Source organism: Corythoichthys intestinalis, chromosome 6 (genome assembly GCF_030265065.1).
Source record: "Corythoichthys intestinalis isolate RoL2023-P3 chromosome 6, ASM3026506v1, whole genome shotgun sequence".
NCBI lineage: Eukaryota > Metazoa > Chordata > Actinopteri > Syngnathiformes > Syngnathidae > Corythoichthys > Corythoichthys intestinalis.
In genome coordinates, this window is record NC_080400.1 from 8,131,193 (window position 1) to 8,153,497 (window position 22,305).

General features: G+C 39.8%; 1 protein-coding gene across 2 annotated transcripts in view; it reads right to left on the bottom strand.

The window, feature by feature from the left end:
- The window catches only part of LOC130917185 (contactin-5-like), a 411,152-nt gene that overhangs the window by 121,204 nt on the left and 267,643 nt on the right, over nt 1-22,305 (bottom strand). For both annotated transcript variants that reach the window (XM_057838311.1, XM_057838312.1), the window contains one exon: nt 14,630-14,811. In XM_057838311.1, the coding sequence (XP_057694294.1) occupies nt 14,630-14,811 (182 nt within the window). The remainder of the gene's footprint in view (nt 1-14,629; nt 14,812-22,305) is intronic.

Below are 22,305 nucleotides of genomic sequence, written 5' to 3' on the forward strand. Positions count from 1 at the left end.
TGCCCGATTTAAGTGGCATAAAATATCGTTCCGGAGGTGCGACATTAAAGGTGAAGTCGACAGTTTTGACCATTATGGAGCAATTTTGCCATGTCGTCCTGAATAACTGCATTTTTATTGTTTCATATTCCAATTAGCACAAGACTGTTATTTGTCATGACCATGCCATTTATTTAGCTATTGGGGAAAAAATACTTGGATCAAAAGAATATCCTGTAAAAATATTGGAGTAGAGAGACTGAAAAAATGACATTTTGCGGCTCTCTTCGTTTCGTTTTCCTCGTTCTGAATAATTCCCCCTCAACGGGCTGACTGGTCCTTCTCAAGCCATTTATTTAGCTATTGGGGAAAAATACTTGGATAAAACGAATATCCTGTAAAACTATTTGAGTAGAGAGACTGAAACAATGACATTTTGCGGCTCTCTTCGTCGTGTTTTCGTCATTGTGAATAATTCCCACTCAATGGGCTGCATACTAAATCAGATGATCCACCTGTTGGGGATGCTAGAGCCCTATAATGGTAGGCGTGGCTAACCGTCAGATTAAAAGACTAATTTCTCGTCATCTGCTCTTTGCTAAATTGTTGTATATAGTCGAATCGTCTCAAAATATGATTCTAATTCACATTATAATGCTATTTAAAAAAAAATTTCTCCTGTCGTACGCACTTTAACTCACCTGTACAAATGATCGCTGCAAGCTCTCCTATCAAAATGGATTAGACGTCTATTGCCGTCACTGGCACCAATTGAGTTACATACATAACATTTGCGCATTTTCAAGTCCAGTAACGCAATTTCGTGTCCCCCGTTGTTGTTGTTTGATTGTTGCTTTAAACCCAGAAAGTCCAACTTCCATTGAAAGCCCAAACAATCAGATGACCTCAAGAAAATTACTTTTTTGCTGCAACAAGCTGGGACGCCTTTTCTCCTTGTGCTGTCAACTGAATCAAAGCGGCAGTGCGGGACCTTGGAATCGTGCCTCACCAAGGCTACGGCACTCCATTATGTTGGCCTTGTATGTATGTCCGGGGTGTAATAAGGGGGCAATTTCTTTATCGTCACAAGCCAGTAATGCAACGTGCTTACGCTACTGATAAAAAAAGAAGAATCATCAAGGAGAAATGTGCACGCTTATCATTATTATCATAATTAAAATCGGTTTCTAGATGTCTTAATAACATATTTTGTCAAAATTCTACAAATATTAAAATGACAAAAAACAGAAATTACAATATGTGCATGCAGCAATTCATCGCTAAGGCGTTTGGGAAATTTTATTACAAAGTGTTAAATAAAAGATATTTGAACGTAGGCCTAGATCATAGACTTCATAATAATATGGATGGGACACAGTCAGTCCACAGTCGGGCACAGTTATTCAACACATGCAGTGATCTAACGCCGGATTTCTTTTGAAAAATTACAAAAGCTGTACCGGATAGAAACAGGAAGGATTGTATCAGGAGTGATTTGTTCGAGGAGTCACGGTAATTATTATATAATTATATATTATTATATTTTTCATATCATGCATTGCATTTTGAGACATTGTGAAATAAATCAACGGGAGCAATTAACCGGTATGGCATTGGCGTCATAATTCGCAATATTTACGTAAAATAAATGCTAACTGCCCGGTTCTTTGCTCTTTTAAAAAAGAATCGAGATTGTTTTATGTTCATATCTATAAAGAATTCTGCGATTTATGCATTTATTCACAAGAATTTTCAACTGAAAAAGCTCTTTGTGGTGATAAGGCGCCGCTACAGTGGCTTAATGACTACCAGCACATTTGACATATTTACGTAAAATAAATGCTAACGGACAAGTTCTTTGCTCTTTTAACAAAGAATCGAAACTGTTTTACGCCCATATCTATAAAGGATTCAGGTATTTAAGCATTTTTCACAAAAATTTTCAACGTAAAAAGTCTTTTGTGGCGATAAGGCGGCGCAACAGTGGCTTAAAGACTAGTAGAACATTCAACATATTTACGTAAAATAAATGCTAACTGCCTGTTCTTTTAACCAAGAAGCGAGACTATTTTAAGTCCATATCTATAAAGAATTCAGGGATTTAAGCATTTTCAATGTAAAAAGCTCTTTGTCTGTGTTTCCATTCGGTCAACTCTGACGGAGATAGGCCCCCTAATAATCGCCCCGTGCTTCTTGTCCCGTCGATATCATTATGAAGTCTATGGCCTAGATATATTTTCCAGATATATTTTCCATTCACATATTTTCTATAAAAAGTTAATGAATGTATTATAAATTTCCAAATTGATAGTTGAATGAAGTATAAATACAAAATATTTTATAATTTATGTAAATTATTAAATACATTTTAAAAATCTATTTTGCTGAATAATTGTACATATGTACCTCTACATATGAGTTTATTCGTTCCAGGACCTGGTTTATAAGTCGAAATGGTCATATGTCAAACTGGAGTTTCCCATAAGAATACATTATAATTCGAATAATTTATTCCAATGCACAAAAGCCTATGCTAAATCCCTGATAAATTGTCATGCCTTGAGTTAAGCCCTGTAACGTTTGTGCCCTAGTGTGTCTTGTCCTTGTGATTACCCATTGATTTCACCTGTTGTACCTGCTCCTTGTGTGTTGACCAATCTGCTGCCTCTTGTGTCACCCACCTGTGCCTCATTGTCTCGTTACTCCATGTCTGTACTTAAGTTCAACATATTTTGTCAGTCCTCGTTTCCTTATAGCGTCATTGTCTATTTCAGCGTCCAAGCCCTTGTGTCCCTATTCCTCCAACCAATCTTTACTTTCTCTTTTCATGTTGTTGTTGGCGTAGGCTACGGCGGACAATAGCCGTGTTGTGTTGCACAAGCTCTGAAATAAATGTTTAAAAACCTGACGAAGCTGGCAACTTTTTTGCCGATGTTAGAATAATAATAATGAGAGAGCTCCTCGAGATCGTAGAAATATTCTGGCCGTATTGTCAAGCCAATTCACTGACACGCACACCACGCTCATACTTTTCTCTCATTTCCTTCCTAATTTCAATGGTAAAAGTTAAAATTTCCTTTTTTTTACCACCTGCACTAACCTTCTTGGGATCCATGTTGAATTCTCTCACAAAAAAAAAAAAAACATTGCTTAACCTTGCTAAAGGTACTGAACCCCACTAGTTTCACATGTGCATTCACCGAACCATTCGGAAGATCAATTCAAAACCGATATAGCTCAGCAAGCAAGCTAATATTCAAGTGAAATCCCGTTCAAATTCCTTCAAATTTCAAACTACAAAGAATTTTGTCTTTCGCGTTTGATTTTCATGTTGGAAAATGAAACTTTTAAACTGTTCCTGTTTTTCGTTTTCATGTCTATATTATCATACTATTGTCGCATCCTCACCTCACATACTATTCTCATGGCATAAGTTACCAGTGAATTTACATTCCTACCCTCACCTATGGTCACGAGCTGTGGGTCGTGACCGAAAGAACAAAGATCCCTGACATAAGCGGCCGAACTGAGTTTCTCCCTTAGAGATAAGGTGACATGCTCGGTCATCCAGGAGGGCCTCGGAGTAGAGCTGCTGTTCCTCAGCATCTAGATGAGCCAGATGAGGTGGCTCGGGCATCTGATAAGGACGCCAACTGGACGCCTCACTGGTGAGGTCTTCCAGGCATGTCCCACTGGAGGCCGCGGGGCTGACCCAGGACACGCTGGGGAGACGATGTCCCCTGGTTGGCCTGGGAACACCTTGGGATCCTCCAAGAAGAGGTGGATGAAGTGGCTGGGAAGAGTCTGGGCTCCTCTACTGAAGCTGCTGCCCCCGTGACTTGACCTCGGATAATCGAGAAAAAATGGATGGATGGGTTTTTTCCCACCATTATCTACGCAGTCCAAGCTGCCTGCAGGTCTGTTATACTGTACTTCCACATACCAAGTGGTAGTCAACCTTCCACTGAGCAAACCAGTTTCTCCTTCCATTAGATAGAGCAGTGTTTTTCAACCGGTGTGCCGTGAGATATGGTCAGGTGTGCAGCGAGAAATTATCCAACACCGTAATTTCCCGAATATAAGGCGCACCCGTGCATAACGCACACCCCAAGTTTACTTGTAAAATCTAGGGAAAATTATTGTACCCGTTTATAACGCGCACCCTAATTTTACAACCAATGAATAGAAGAATACAAGAAACCAGAGCTCGTGTACAGATACAGAAATGTCATTTTACTGACTGGTGAAACACAGCACAAGCATAGCACATTGGTAGTTCAAAACATTAACGTAAACTGACAATATGTACGTAATAATATGATTTGACAACTTTTCCAACTTACCAGAATCCAGGAGAAAGCTAAACAGATGTGGATTTTCTTTTAAAGGCTGCTGTATAACTTGCTCGTTTCATCATGATGAATAAATGTTTCTTCCATGGATAGATACAGTAAAATAAAAGTGAGGCTAGAAGTCGGAAAAATGAAAGCGCGCATTGCTGTAGACTAACAAGAGGAACTATTGTTATTTGGGTTTGAGTTTCCCGAGCGACAGATATAGTTGACGGACACAGAAAGACTGTGTTGTGTTACATTTGTTACGGTCCGAGTTGTGGAGCTGCAATAAACGAGTTCAAATGAGTTCAAGAAACTAAATTATGTGCTTTATGAAGAGTGAAAAAAGCTGAATTTAACATAGACAAAATCATTCGACCAATCAGAGTGAAGTATTACCGTGTAACGAGTTCTAACAGAATTTACCAGCGGAACTTATGTTGGCACCTTGTATAGTTCCCGGGGGGTGGTATTTTGTTGAGGGAACCGCCGGAAAGTTATATTCGGCGGGTTGCATGTGAGACATTGCTACCATATTTTGTTGCAGCCTAAGGCCATGTCCACACTTAGCAGGGTTTTTTAAAAATGAGGATTCTGCCCTAATACGTCGGGGAAAAATAATTGCGTCCACACCTGCACGTTTGCCTGCACGTTTGTGTAGAAAAGAAAAAAAAAAACTTCCACAGCCAACCGCTTTCATTCATTTTAAGTACATTCAAAACGGTAAAATAATTTTCCAAAATACCCATTATTCAATAAGAAGCACAGCAAGAAAATGGAAAAAAAATGGCAGCAAAAAAGCGCCTATTTAATATCCTCCAAATGTAAAAATTGGTCTCATGTGTGACGTGAGGACAAAATTTGTCGCAGCCAGTGACGTAAATCTTCGGTTATCAGTGTCCACATGATAGAGCCACAAACGCAGAATTCGCAAATCTTCACCTTCCCCATCGTTTTTAAGAACCCTGGTTTAAATCTGCGTACACATGTGGCTGATAGGTAAAACCTTAGAAAAATATCTTCTTTTTGCCAAATACCCTGTGGACATGGCCTAAATGTCAATAAAGCAACCCGGATTAGCTCCGTTGTTTGATACTCCGCCTCCGACTCCTTCCCTAGCTCGCCACGACCGAAACAAAATGGTGACGTCACGTACCGTAATGGTCGGCAACGGATCGCCGCATACGTTTCTTCAACACAACATGGCTGTGTCAAGAAAAAAAAAAAAAATCAGTCTATATATATACAGTGGTACCTCTACATACGAATTTAATTCGTTCCAGGACCTTGTTTGTAAGTCGAAATGGTCGTATGTCGAGCAGGATTTTCCCATAGGAATACATTATAATTCCATTAATTCGTTCCAAAGCCTAAAAACATACACTAAATTCTTAATAAATACTGCTGGCACTGTTACAAATGGCAGTTAAACATAGAAAAACAAATAAGTTATAAATAAATAAGTCAGAATAATATAATAAGAAGAAGAATAATTAATAATTATTCCTGTAAATAATGTAACGAATTGGATTCTAATATGGCGGACACTTTTTACTGTCCCTGAACGCACCGCGAAGCTGACGTCACGGTGAGATAGGTCGGTGCGGTAGAGATAATACTTTCGTTTTCTTGAGAGCAGTCAACTGCTTAAGACAATGGGCGTTTTGTGTTGGATAAGTTCTTAAATAAATGATAAAAACGTGACGAAGCTGGCGATTTCCTTGGCAATGTTACCACAATAATAATTGTCACCTTAACTTATAAATAGTGGCGAACGGTGGTCGGAAGAGGACCATGGAGCTGTATTGTTGAGCCAGTTCAGGGACGCGCACACCAAGCTCATATTTTTCTATAACTTGCATCTTCATTTCAAAGGTAAGCATCACTTTTTTCCTTGTTTCTCCAACTGTATCAAATTTTTTTGAAAACTGTGTTGATTTCTCACACAAGAAAATCCACCGTGCGTTCGTTTGCAGTGCTGTCATGTCGTCGTATTTCGAGCAACTCGTCGGATGTAGAAACAAATGGCGGCTCAAATTTTACGTCGGATGTCGAAAAGATCGTGTGTCGAAGTGATCGTATGTAGAGGTACCACTGTATATATATATTATATAATATATTTATGTTTTTGTCTCCATCCCTGTACCCGTTTATAATGCGCACCATGATTTTACAAGTTGATTTTGGGGGGAAAAAAGTGTGCGTTATATTCGGGAAATTACGGTAATTGCTTTTTTCTTTTTTTTTACGACGTCGGGCAGAGTTGCAGTAGGAAGGAAGGAGCAGGTAAAAAGTTTTAGATTGTGTCCAGATGAGGGAGGTATTGCTCGTGTCGTGTTCAAAAACTGCTAGGATTTCTTGCCATCAGCCACCTTGCTGTCCTTGACATGTGAACATGACGCGTGAACCCTAACAAGTCTACTGTACATCATTTGATTAGACTCATCAAGTGTCGGTAGACAAAATGTTTTAGCCATAAGTGAAGACCGTCAATGCTCCCCCTGTTCCAAAACATTGTCCAGGACAGCAAGGTGGCTGATGGCTAGAAATCCTACAAATCCAAGCAGTTCTTGAAAGCGACACAAGCAGGTATCCAAACAGCGCCATGGTGCTAACCAATCTTAAATGTCACTTTCCAAACTTTTCAAACTATAGACTATTTTGTTCAGATTCGTGAAAACACAGAAACAGGTACGTTTTTTTTTTAGAAAAACTACAAAGGTAAATGCGAAAGCCCTCAAAGTCAGTTAGCTTGTTGCTGAATTGCTAAATCCAAAAAGTCCCACACTGTGGCAGGGACATTAATACTACCAGTCTGCAAAGTCATTGTCAGCGAGATGCTCGGCCCTGATGCCGTTAAAGGCTTTGCTAAAGTCCCCCCGTATGATAATTCTGAGCTTTTCAGGCCCAACTGCTGCAAAAAAATAAAAACAGAGACCGACTGAGAGCTGTCGAAGAAGATTCCTGCTAGGCATAGGCGGATCTACTATTCAGGCGAAGTAGACGATCGCCTTAGGCCTCCAACCAGTAGGGGGCCCCCAACCAGCTGCCCTTGCCCCAACAAGCAACGGCTTGGGCCACCGGAGACAGCAGCACCCCCAACTATTCGTCATGTACAATTATGTCAAACAAAACAAAAAAGAAAGGCATATGAATGTGGAATTTATATGATTATATATATTATATGATATGATTTTTTTTAAAGATTTGTTTTGAATAATGTTGGAAAGGCAAAGTCAGTGTTCTGAATGTTTATTTTCCATTCTTTTGCACTAGTAAATCCTATCAGCATTTAAGCTCATTGTTTATTTGTGATGAATTATTGTTATTTACATGATTATTTGTATTTTAATAAAGAATTTAAGTGTTCCAAAATAGTTTTGTGAATTAATAAGCGTCAACAAAAATTTCATTGCTAAATTAGTAAAAAAAAAAGAAAAAAAAGAGAAAATTATTAGATTAGTCGATTAATCGTAAAACTAGTCAGCTGACTAAGCAGGAGAAAATTTGTCGTTTAGGACAGAACCAGTGTACCAGAACATATTTCCTCCACACCCTTCTCCCCTTTTTAACCCCTGACCCATGAAGAGGGCCCCTGGATATGTTCGCCTTAGGCCCCAAAATTGCCAAGTCCGCCACTGCTGCTAGGATATCGGCTTTGTGTTCGTCTAAACAGGCTCAAGTCTCACACTGAGTGAGTATAAATTCTGAGAAATTATTTTATAATTAAATATACTATACAGAAAGTAATTTTGGAACATTTTTGGTTTATAGTGTGCAGCGTTTTTTTTTTTTTCTCCAATGCAAAAACGTGCCGTGCCTCAGAAAAGGTTGAAAAACACTGAGATAGAGGAGTAGCAGTTGAAAGAAATGGAATAAAGCATGTAAATTTGATGAAAACCAGTCCAAAGCCTTGTCTAAAATAACACTTTGACTTTGGCATATACTGCACATTATAGTAGTAATTAGAGATGCATCCGATCGATCGGGTCCAATCACGTCATTTTCAAAGTATCGGAATCGGCAAAAAAATATCGGACATGCCTTTTTTTTTTCATTCATTCATTTTCCATGCCGCTTATCCTCACGAGGGTCGCGGAGGTACCGGAACCTATCCCAGCGAACTACGGGCAGTAGGCAGGGGACACCCTGAACTGGTTGCCAGCCAATCGCAGGGCACAAGGAGACATACAACCATTCACGCACACACTCATACCTACAGACAATTTAGAGTGTTCAATCAGCCTACCATGCATGTTTTTGGGATGTGGGAGGAAACCGGAGTTCCCGGAGGAAACCCACGCAGGCACGGGGAGAACATGCAAACTCCACACAGGAAGGCCGAAGCCCGGGATTGAACCCTTGATCTCAGAACTGTGAGGCAGACGTGCTAACCACTCAGCCACCGTGCCGCCTGCCTTTTTTTTTAATATATATATTTTTAAATTAAATCGTTTTCTAATTGTATTTAACGTTACAGACATAATATGTTACACTCATCCAGAGTCTTTAGGCTTAAGGTAGGGTTATCAAATTTATCCCGATAACGGCGGTAATTAATTTTCAAAAAAAATGTATCACGTTAAAATATTTAATGCAATTAATGCATGCGCTGCATGACCCACTCACGCATTGTCGCGCTCAATCTGTAATGGCACCGTTTTACCTATATAGAGAGCTAAAAGGCAGCGTAAAATGATTAGAGTGAATTTTGGCAGCCTTAGGAGCCTTTTTTTAATTGGCTAAAGCCTTACAATCCCTCTCCCTACGATTAGAAATATCGTGGGAAGCAATGTGGGGAAGCAAGCTAGCAATTGATCTTTTTCTTAGCGCCCTATGTTATTTCTCAACGCAGAGAAGATATATCAATGTTACATACACCCATCATGCATTTGGGCATGGCTACAGTATCATTTACTGAAAGCTCAACAAATACACTAGATGGCAATATTTAGTCACAATATACAAAGTCAAAAGTCTTTCTATCCGTGGATCCCTCTCACAGAAAGAATGTTAATAATGTAAATGCCATCTTGAGGATTTATTGTCATAATAAACAAATACAGTACTTATGTACTGTATGTTGAATGTATATATTTGTCCAAGTTTTATTCAGTTTTTTCTTAATGCATTGCCAAAATGTATATGATCGGGAAAAATTATCGGGAATGATTGGAATTGAAGCGGGAGCAAAAAAAAAGCAATCGGATCGGGAAATATCGGGATCGGCAGATACTCAAACTAAAACGATCGGGAGCAAAAAAAACATGATCGGAACAACCCTAGTAGTAATAAAACAGAACAAAGTGCTAACTCAGTAAGTATCTGTTAACATATTAACAGTTATTCAGATAACAATAAACAAACGGAACTCTCGATCTCACTCCAAATTGTTACCAAATTTATTCAAGTCTTCATCTTCGGTATCACTTTTGAACTACACCGACTTGAAGTAGAGGGCACACCTCGAGTATAAGTATCAACATATAATTTGCACCTGAGTGTAAGTCGAAGGCCCAGAAAAACCTGAAAAAAAATGCGAATAATAGTCTGGAAAATACGGTACTTTTACAAAATTTAACATCACACTAAATTTGCCCCCAACCGCAGTAGCTAATTTGTATGGTAGTTAACGACGTAGCCTTATCTGTAATTACAATTTCCCTGACATTGGTCTTCTTCAGCTTGCAACTAAAAATAAAACCTGCCACCAGCCAAGAAAATATTGTTGGCAAAAGCACAGCGTTTCCTCTAAGAGCTTATGAAAAAGTTAATAGGGCTTTACAGGAGCGCTCGGGCCAATTTTTTCCCAGAATACACAACGGCCTTTGACACCGTGATGATAACCAGGGCTCCCCTTATGTCTGGATTAAATGAAATCAGACCGCAGTTTGACTGACGGTTCTAAATGATTATAATGAATGACGTAATGCAGAGATTGATATAAATAATTTTTGGGTGGGGGACAAAGGAGTTGCTACACTGCAAAAAATGGGTTTAAAATAAAATCCCAATTGTAGAGGGAAGACTGTTAGCCATTGTTGTTTTCGTCAACAAAGACTGTAACGAAAACATTTTGTCGACGAACAATTTATGACGATGACGTGACGATAACGAGCTAAAAACTTGTCTTGCGATATTAAAACGTAGCGTGACGAGCAGGGTTTAATTTGTGCCGGATCCTCCGGAACAAGATCCGGCACCACTTGATTTTGGCCTCCCTGTGTTTCGGGACTTATTTGGGCAGATCCGGACCCTCTCATGTTTAGAAAATAATAATAATAAGTGGCTCAGTGATTTCCGTGGCTCGTTCGTCGGCGCTCCTACGTGCGGTTCTTCGCTCCGGGGAATGGTGTAGTGTATAAAACCAGTATTGGACACATTACTTTAAAAAATTAATTAAGTTATAGTAAAAGTAACTTGTCACCAGGGAAAGTAACTATTTCCGTTACTTTAAAAAGAATGTGTTATATGTCAAAGAGTTTGAAATTTTAGAGCAATATTGGAGTCACTTGAATAGAGAAGAACAGACAGGTAGTTGTGTTATAGAACAATGTAATATTTATTGCAACTCACCAGCAACAGATTTATCCTACACTTGAAGTGCAACAAAAATAAACAGTAAACAATATAATAAAATAACAATCAGCAGTAAACGGTATGAAGTGAGTTTAATAAATCAAGTAGACATAGCCTACTGTACTTTAAGTATTTTGACTTGAAATAGTGTTTATATCTCCACCTTGTAAAGGACAAATTTTCCTCCGAATGCTCTGCCATCATATCCCTCTGTATCTGTTTCGCGTGTGTGTTTGCTGCACGCGCTGTTCCGGTTTGTGTGTCAAAACACCGGCTCTGATTGGCTTACCATGATATATGACTCTAACCCTCAGCCAATCACAATCACTTCCATCGCATCTATTCAGGGGGTGCATTCAGGTAGCCTCGTCCCCCTACTGCTCCCGTCACCCTCAAAGCGTCTGCCGTCCTCAAGATGGAAGCAGCATTCTTGCTGGCTGACAGTGGGGAATTGGAACGAGGCTAGCATTCAGGTGTAGCAAACACAGAAACGTTAGCAAGCTTTGGAAAGCATTGTCTCATTGAATGAGCAGGGACAAACAGCCTGGAGTCATAAGAAGTATGTGCTGTAATATTCTGATACGGAATTATCCGAGGCACCCTCAAGTGCACACGGCACCATTATTGGTTTGGTCACATGATGCGGGAGTGAGTTAGAGACACGGCCTGCCGAGAGCCGTATGTTTGCGTTAATGTTGAAGTTATATGTGCTATTAAAGAAACAGAGTGCCAGCACGTCCCGTGGGGTGTATCTTTGCTAAAAAAAAAAAAAAAGCACGAAACAAAACACGTGCGCTATTCTCGAACCTGAATGCACCAAAAGTCTTGGATGACAAATAAACAGAGCAGAGTAGACTCGCTACGGCTGGTAGTTTCTTCAATTTATTCAGAGTAAGTAACGCACCGCTTTTGACCGTCAGTAACGGTAACGGTGTTGTAACGGCGGAAAAAATAATTAGTTAGATTACCTCATTTCTGAAAAAAATAAAGCCATTATGTAATGGCGTTATTTATAACGGCGTTATTCCAAACACTGATAAAAACACAGAGACGCCTCGAATGGCTGTTACATGGAGACTTTTATTAACTAAACAAAAAGAAGCGTGGGACAGTTAGCCAGTCAACACCGCGCTTCCCCGCAACTTTCCTTTTCACTCCCTCTCTCTCCCCCTTACGCTCGCCCACTTCTTTTTCTATGCAAAACTGGCGATGCAGGTCACACTGAAACGGGACAGCGGCCGCTTGGGGATGCCGGTAACAATGTTGTTAATAAAAATTTTACGTCATTTGAAAATTCGGAGATTTGTTGATGCACTGAAAAGCTGGACCAACAGAAAAAAAAACTTTGGAAATTTACGACATCTGGGGAGCAAGCAGAGAGGATCAAACGGTATTTCAACATGCCAAAATGACAGTTGCATTTACTGTCATTTTTCAAAAAGAAGGACGATAGTTCAAACCGAGTCAGAAAGGCAACAACCGGCGATATGGGCAGCTGCAGCGATCATGCTAACGAGTGTAGCAGGAGGCTAGTGCCGCAGCAGCTAGCCACGTTCACGAACAGCCAGCCAAATCGGGGCAGGAGGCTGCTACCGTGGCAGCAGCTGGTCAGGTTCAGCGCCACTCGGAGTCGGGGCCAGCAGTCTGCGAGGTGGTTCACCAAAAGCCGGGGCAACAGGCCTGTAACCCTATGGAAAATTCGGGTTTGGCCTGCACAATTTGTAGGACCATTTTCTGCGTATGTTCTGACACCTGTGCCTGTCTCGTCATCCCTGCGCTGTCATATGTACTTTGCGTTCCGGCACCTTACAATTTACAAATTAAGCACTGGTGATGAATGCCCATTTTCATCTGACGAGATGACAAGATGAAAATGTGCCAGTTTCCGTCAAATGTTCACAATGTGTGACATTTCCTTGTACGTACTGTATGTGTAGTTAGCCTGTATTGTAGCAGTGTTTGGTTGTGTCACTCATGTGACGTGCTGCTCCACCCCCACTCACCGATGTCCTCTCCAGGCTTTCTTGTCTTGAAACATATGGTATGATTTGTTTTCTTATCTTGGCAAGAGAAAATATACAATGTTGCTTTAGCCTTTAACTCATTTGCTCCCAAAAATGTATAGATACGTTCTATTTTTAATCGTTTAAGTGTCCCAAAAATGTATTTCTATGTCTTTTACATTTTTTTTTTTTTCACAAGAGACATCTCTAGGTTCTGATTCAATTGAGCTCCAAAGCACAACGCCCAAAATCAATTTTATAGCAATAAACCTGGCCACTGGAGGGCAGTAGCGCATTTGGTAAGAACTCATATTGGACCATGAAAGGAAGTGAGGAGATGAGGCGTAACCCGCAGAACGAACGGTCAGGTTGCACGGCCAGGGCGCTGGTGGAAGACGACCTAATGGATGATCAGGATGCCAGGCGGCGGCCGACCGAGCAGAATAACCGGGAGGACGCCCGGGATGCCAGGCTCTGGACGACCGAGCAGAACGACCGGGACCACCAGTGCAGCGGACGAGGCCGTGTTCGGCAGCTCGCGTCCCCTGCGACCCTCCAGTGTTCCGCGACTCAGCCGGAAACGCGCATGGCCAAACCAGTCCCCCCCCAGGAACACAACATGCCCCACACAAGTTCCCCAGGCAAACTCCGCCACGAGGCAGTGGTCACCACAAAAGAAAGACTAAAAAAAATCCATCTTGATGAGGCAGGCGGCGATGAGGGAAACTTTACCCCAGCTGTCGCGACCACAACAGCGTCATCTCTCAGTTCAATAGTTTAGTTATGTGTAAATAAATTGTTACTTTGCTATCAAAAGCTCTATTTGTCTCGTTGTTTATGTTAGTTTGTAGAAGGAAAACATTATTCAGATGTTTGGGATGTCACAAAAGCAAAAAATAGCTGTGTTAAAGTTATGTTTGAAATGTATGCTTTTACAAAAAGCTCAATTTCTCTGTTTTTTCATCAGAAATTGGAAAATTGCTCAAACTAAGCTATTTTCTAATGCTGATTTCTAAAGAATGGAAAAAGATATGACCTAACTTTTTTTCCTGCTGAAATAATTTTTCTTTTGGTGGGTTCCATGTTAATATAACAATAGAACAGAATTTTCTGTGGGCCTTGCAAAATCAGTCAAAATCCAGTAAAACGGCCGGGAGGGAAGGGGCTTGCTCCGGTGAAAATGGCTGGGAGTGAATGAGTTAAAGGTCTGTGCTGAGTGATCATCGAACACTAAATGCAACTCGTCGCATTAGCATAGCATTTGCGTTCTCATGAGCATTACCATTTAGCGTGGTAGGCGTCATCTTAAACTCTCAGGCGTTTTTTTTTTTTTTACATACAGTACAGTTCATGGTGTCCAAGTGGGTATGATTTATTGAAAATAATGCACAGTTTTCCTGCTTAGTGTGTACTATCATCGCAAAGTTGGCGTTTCCTTGTAGACGCTACTGAACAATATGTGCTCGTCTGTCAATGTTCGTTTCAAATTGTTGGAAGCCTTCATTTATTTAATTTTGGGCTAAAACTTTTCAATTTTACAGTGATAAACCTTTTGAGTAATCGTGGACTAAAACTAGAATGAATTCGTATGTGTTTTCGTCAATAAAAACAATGAACACACTTGAAATGTGACTAAAACTAACATTTTCTCACAAAAAAAGGGAGAAGGGATGCAAAAAACAACACTGCCTCACTAAACTACTCACTTATATCGGCTAACTACGTCAAACTTACTGTAGACCTGGAGATGTCCTTTGAAAGACGCCCCTCCCCTGGAGTTTTCGGCTTTGCACTCGTATGTCCCAGAGTCCTCCTGCTGGATATTGGAGATCTCCAGAACAGCCTGGGACTTGCGCAGTCGGGCCTTTTTCGGTATGTTTCCGTTGATCTTTCTCCATGTGATTGTGGGTACTGGACTGTAACGAGAAATGCAGTTTGTATGAAGTAGAATTACTTGTTTTTATTCATAACTGTAAGTCTTGTGGTAGTTCTACACTGGATTTCACCAGCTGCATAACATGAAAAAGGTTCACCGGTTAAAATGGATTGGAAAGCAATAGTCGTCAATGGCAGTCAAAGAGTTAAGCTTTGTGAGGTCACAAAATATTTACGTAACATAACAAAAAAAAAATTTAAAATTTCCAGAGCAAAAAACACGGGACTTTGTCATAATTTTTCTTCTATTGACCTCATCTTTTTAACGTAATTTTTATATTAATTTTAGTCCAAATTATTTACATATATTTTTTACCACAGGTCGTCCCTGGGTTACGACAAACTCGACTTACATGATTTTGACTTTACGACGCCGGAATCTCGTCCGCAGTTTTGTCTCCAGACGTTTTTTGTTTTTTTAGTCGCATAAAAAGTACCTTATGTACCTCACAGTATCTTATTTTTTACTTTACTTTATCATTATGACGTGTTCTGTCCTCACTAAACCTGAAGTTGTTCAGCTTTACAGATAGCAAACAAGGCAATTGTGCTTTTTGAAGCTTTTACTTCCTTCACTTTTGACAATTTGTAAAGATGTAACACACATGTACACTTACGTTCAAAACGACATGCATTTTAACAATAAAACACTTGACACAAAAAAGTTGGTGTTCAAACATCCATCTAGTCTGATCAATATGTAATTTTAGTAGATTAAAATAGCCACATTTGCCAAACAAAAGTCCGCTAGCTTATGCTACGAATGCTAACATATTTACATTTCTCATACCAAATCACAAAACTCCACAAAATGTAGCTCTAAGCTTAATTACAAATGCATACACAAACATATATTAGCTGAAACAACTTCCAGCCTGATGTGGGCCAACCCAGAACGCAGCTATCATTTTTCCATATTAGACGTCTGAGCAAGGCCTATACGCAGACTATGCAGCTGCTTAGGGTCCCTGACCACTAGGGGCCCCCAATCTGGCAACCTCATTTTATAAGTTGTTAATAGAGCATCGTGAATAATGTGGCGCACATTGCCCTTTATCTATGCAAACATCTGTTTACTACAGTTTGCTTTATTTGACTTTTGTGAGTTTTGATACTTGATTACAAGCTTAAAAGATAAAGTTCTTCCTTAACTTCTTTCTTTTCCTCTTTTAGAAAAAGGTTTGACGTCATCTACTGTAAGTACTGACAATCATTTGGGGTGAAGTTTGAAGTATGCAGTGCAACAAAATTTGATTAATATACAAAATATCCATGTATGGGTTGGTTTGCATGTATAGGTTTCACATTACACTGTGAGGAAATGGTGGGGCAAAAATATGGGCCCCTTGGCATTATTTGCTTAGGGCCCCCAAATGGCCTGTGCCGGCCCTGCGTCTGAGTCTGCTACGATGTCATACAATGCGACAGTTCAGACAGACCCAACGCTACCAACAGGGGGCAGTGCATCCTTCATTATAAAAAAAAAAAAAAAAAAAATACAATAGTTTTGAACTTTTTGGATTGTTATTTTGAAATTTAGGGCAACCCCTCTTAATGTTTTCGTTTTAATAAAATTTGTAAAATTTTCAATCAAAAAAATAAACTAGTAGCTTGCCATTGTTGATGTCAACCCATAAAACCAGTCGCACCAAAGCGCCAGCAGAGGGAGACAAAAAACACAAGTAACAAGTGGACATGACACTGCTTTCATTTTAATCTGAGCGGGGCATGTGCGTTAACTGCGTCAAATATTTTAACGTGATTAATTTAAAACATTAATTAACGCCCGTTAACGCGATAATTTTGACAGCCCTACTTTTTATATATTTTCACTACTATTGTAAATTCTCACTGAAGACATCAAAACTATGAGCGAACATGTTGAATGGCCAAAAAAGTGAAATACCTGAAAACAGGTTTTGTATTCTACATTGTTCAAAGTATCCACCTTTGAGGCGTCTCCAAACTTTTGGCCAGTACTTTATATACACACACATCTTGACACTGTTCGAGTTCAATCAAGTTGTTGTTGGTAGCGTTTGAAAACTTAGGTTTAAAGAAATTCTAAATATCCATCTTGCCTCCTCTGATGGAGTTTTGGCTAAGCAAAGCAAAAGATAGTATCCAAGGTGCTTGTCACATGATCTGTTCGAAAAATGATTTCGACCCATTATGAAAACTGTACGTTGTAGATTTTTGTTCATTTCATTAATTTTTGTTGTTTGCTTTATTGCTTTACAACTTTTATAGACAACATTTTAACGGCTAGGTCTTTATTTCAAAGAGGAAGTTCAGATTTTTTTTTACATTAGGCTTAATCTTGGAGTTAGCGGGGGTTTAATTAGGGTTAGGAATTGATTTAAACAAATTTCGTGCAGTTTGTCAGTTATGTGTTAGTGTTAGGGCTCCGGAATGGCTAAGCTAGGGTGAGTCAATGGTGGTCGACTAATTAAACCCCCGCTAACTCAAAGATTAAGCCTTATGTGAAAAACCCAATTACACGTGATATTTTTGTTATTTTTATGTTCAGGCAGCAAAAGGAGAAAAATTGGTAAAAAGTAACTGATAAGTTACTTTTAAAGTAACTTAGTTACTTTGATAATAAAGTAATCAGTAAGGTGACTAGATTACTTTTTTGAGGTGTAATCAGTAATTAAATTACTTTTTTAAGTAATCCATGACAACACTGGTCGTCACTCACACGGTGCGTTCAGGAACAGCATGCAAAACACAACCGGCACATTTGAACCTGATTCGTTACATTACGATTATTATTATTGTTATATTATTATTATTATTATTATTATTATTCCGAAAATGGAGTTGTTTTGCTATGTGTAATTGCCATTTGTAATTGTACCTGCAGTATTTATTTAAGATTCAGCGTAGGTTTTGGGCTCAATGAGTTAAAACAAAAAACCCATTTCATGTCGCTCTACACACATATGGGATAAGATCAGTTTACAAGCTGTCCCTTGGTGATGTGATTAGGAAACAGCAACTGATAAGTATCCAAGCGTTGCATTTGTTCACAGAGCGCCAGTTCGGACACGGGAGATGGATGAGTCGAGTATTTCAATGCGCACGCCGTCACTCGCGCTCTCATTTGACAACTGGATGTGACGGCTTCTCAAGCGGCAGAAATGAGACGCCGCGCCAACCTCCAGCGAGCACATCAATCACCGAGCGGAGATGGAAAAGCGTCGCAGAGTCTTTGCGGAATCACAAGGACATCAAATATTTTATTTTTTTTATAATCCGTTTGTAAAGCTTTCATTTCTTTCTTGAACGGTTCATAAAATATCTACAGATTTGTTTCAAAAAGGACTTTCATGTCAGTATTCATTGACTGCTTGTCCAAAACATTTTAGGCCAAGTTTAGACGACAACATTTGATGGGATAAAACAAAAGTGAAGTTTTGCTGTTATTTTAATTTCGCGTTCACACGACCAAGATGTGTGTGGAAAGCTGCGTGCACACAGTAGACCGAAAGTGCACATAATCTCCAATTTGCTAATGTGTTACGCATTCCCATCTTTTGCTTTGCTTGGACAAAACTACACCTAAGGAGGCAAGATGGATATTTAGAATTTCTGTAAACCTAAGCTTTCAAGCGCAACCAACAACAACTGAGCTTGAACAGTTTTATATATACACACACACATATAAAACACAGACAAGACTGAAAAAGCAGTTTCTGCTCTTGCACTCCTCTTTAAAATAAACTGCTATATTTTAAGCCAAAAGAACTGTTGTGTTTGAAAGAATATTATGTCTATATGCTGCCATAGCAGATTCATGGTGCATTAAGCCCCCAAACAAATTTTAATTCGTCCCTTTTACCCTGGAAACCCCCTTTTTACAGACGCGCAACCGTTTTTGTTTCAACCCAGCCATAAAAAGAGGTATTATATTTATTAATCAAAATGTCGGTCATTTTTAGCTTAGAATCATTAATTAATGTCTAATATTTCGTTAAAAAAATAAAACGACTTTAAGAAAATTATTCACTCGCATATTTTCAACCTTTAAACAAATTACGTCACAATGAAATAAATGGCGTCTGTAAAAAAAGTCACGGATATCTACCTGATAACTATTGATTAATTGTATTCTTTTGTTACTGTTCCATTTTCCCCAATATGTTAGATGATAAATAATCGATCCAAATAAATTAAAAAAAAAAAAAAAAAAAAAAACGTTTAAAACGGTGAACGTATGAAAAAGAACATCTCGACCACTCCTTGATGTCTGCGATTTCTGCATCACGACCCTTGTTATATTACCATGTTTCACCCATAAAATCCCCCCCAAATCCGGCTGTGGCCAGTCAGATCTGTTTCTTGACACTCGGTGATACATGCTACATGGAGTTTTTGGATTGAAACGAGGTAAGTACGTGGGAAAATACAGATTTTAAGCTTTCCAAGGATGTATCACACATGCATATAGGAACATTTTGAAATTTGGTCAATTTGGGGGTCTCAAAGCAGAACTTCAAGTCACCTGAGTGTTTTCCGCCAAATATATATACATGTATATATATAAATACATATATATATATATATATATATATATATATATATAAAGACACAGTATATACTGATGGCTGACCACTGTATTTGCGGCGGACACGAGAAAATAATTTCTCAAAATGTCGAAGAGGCAGGGCCCACTGAGTAATTATTTCCGTGTTTCCCACCCCCGTCAAAAGACAGACAGACGACAGAGACGTCACCGGAGCTACCGAAAAAAAGGACTTTTGCTGAAAAGTGGCTGCAGGAGGTACCATGGCTAGAAGCAAATGATGCTCACACGGAAATGCGGTACAAAATGCGCCGTGAGAATCCCAATGTCGCTGATAAGAGCAGCGCATTTTATGTAGGGTCAAAGAATTTCAGCCATCTAAACTTCGAAAAGCACGAAAAAAAAACAGAGAGCATGTGGCAATTAAGCAAACTATCGATGTCAGACAGGACCCCACTCGCCCTATGGACAAGTGGCGGAATAAAGGCAATGAAGAACAGCGCCATACATTGACAAACGTGTTTTTGCTCGCATTTTACAAAGCTAAACATGCACGTTCAATGAGGTCTTATGAGGAGGACATCCCACTTTTACAAAGGCTTGGAGTTAATGTGGGAGCCGTATAATGCCCTTTATTTTGAATTGGTGCTTTTATGTTTATTTCTTAACATTTCACTTCAAAGTAATGACAATTTTGCTGTGCCAGTTGATGTTAATCAAGCATTAATTGTTAATATAATTAATTAAAGTTAATTGGCTCTAAGTAAAGCTTGTCATAATTTTATCGCATCAGGCGAGTCGGCTCTCAAGCTCAATGAGGACCAAGTCACATCTCCAGGTCCTCCTCTGAGAACCTGGGCAAAAAAAAAAAATATGTGCACCCCTGTATGGCCAAAAGTTTTTCAGTTATTTCACTTTTTTTTCCCCACATGTTCGTTCATAGTTTTGATGTATTCAGAGAGGATTTACAGTAGTAGTGAATATACAGTGGGACAAATAAGTATTTAGTCAACCACCAATTGTGCAAGTTCTCCTTCTTGAAAAGATTAGAGAGGCCTGTAATTGTCAACATGGGTAAATCTCAACCATGAGAGACAGAATGTGGAAAAACAGAAAATCACATTGTTTGATTTTTGAAGAATTTATTACTAAATTAGAGAGGAAAAAAAGGTATTTGGTCACCGACAAACAAGCAAGATTTCTGGCTGTCGAAGAGGTCTAACGAGGTCTAACAAGGCTCCAATCGTTACCTGTATTAATGGCACCTGTTTTAACTCATTATCGGCATAAAAGACACCAGTAGTGAACCTCAGCCAGTCACACTCCAAACTCCACTATGGCCAAGACCAAAGAGCTGTCAAAGGACACCAGAGACAAAATTGTAGACCTGCACCAGGCTGGGAAGACTGAATCTGCAATAGGTAAAACGCTTGGTGTAAAGAAATCAACCGTGGGAGCAATTATTAGAAAATGGTAGACATACAAGACCACTGATAATCTCCCTCGATCTCACCCCGTGGCGTCAAAATGATAACAAGAACGGTAAGCAAAAATCCCAGAACCACACGGGGGGACTAAGTGAATGATCTACAGAGAGCTGGGACCACAGTAACAAAGGCTACTATCAGTAACACAATGCGCCGCCAGCGACTCAAATCCTGCTCTGCCAGACGTGTCCCCCTGCTAAAGAAACTACATGTCCAGGCCCGTCTGCGGTTCGCTAGAGAGCTTTTGGATGATCCAGAAGAGGACTGGGAGAATGTTTTATGGTCAGATGAAACCAAAATAGAACTTTTTGGTAGAAACACATACCACACATAACACATATCATATACTGTAACTCCGTCTGCTATTTCCCATTAGCAGTCCTGGTACATCTTGTCTACCCGACCTGGGAGTGGATTTCTCCTGACTGTGGTTCTCCCCAAGGTTTCTCATTTTTTCCAAAGGGTTTTTAGAGTTTTTCCTTGCCGACATGGAGGGTCTAAGGATGAGTGATGCCCAGGACTTGGACTAGAACTTTATTTAATTCATCTACTGTTTCTGACTGTGTATCATATTGCCTCTGCAAAGCCCTTTGAGACAACCTTGTTCTGATTTAGGGCTATAGAAATAAAATTGAATTGAATTGAAAGCTATGTATCAGAATCGTGTGCCAAAAATGTTATTGGAACTAGACAAATAATAATAGATGTCCAATTCACTTAAACTGGGAGGCAGGGTGTGGATGCTCACCTTTCATTGCCATCGACAACGCGAGACGTCCAATCCATTTTGATTGGCATGGGCAAATGAGCAGTTGTCCATTCGCCCATACCAGGCAAAATGGATTGGATATTTAGCACTGTCAAGGGCAGCAAATGAGTTAAGACGGCATCACCATGATGTAGCACAGTTAGGATGATCAGGTGTTACACTTAATTCCTTTCCTTTATTCATGTGCAGATGACATCCCAATTAGCATTCCACACATTAGCCACCCCGTCCTTCAGAATTGCTCCGTGATTAAAGCCGAGCATCGACTCGGCGCCAGGCTGCCGGTGAAGGATGGCTTTGATTCGCTTGATTAAGACCTACGTTTTGTCTCCCAGCCCGCTCCTTCTTTTTTTTTTTTGAATTTCCAGAAACATTCGTCTGTCTGACGCATTAAGTGGCCGCCTCGAGAGCAGAGCCCGCTGTTATAACAAGGCACTCCGCTCCCGCCTGCCGAACGCCAGGGCCCTGACCATTCCGGTGGCCCCCCGAGGCTGAACGAGAAGCTGCCAGGATTTGTAGATTTTGATTCCCCCTGAGGTCAGTTAAACTAAAAAGTAAGTGGGCGGCTGTACGGCAATTTAGGTGAAAGTATCCAAAATGTTTCAGGGCGCAAGTGGAAGGAAGGAAAGAGGAGCGACTCTCCGAAACAACAGCTTGTTCTCTTGGAATGAAAAAAATGCACCTTTGAACT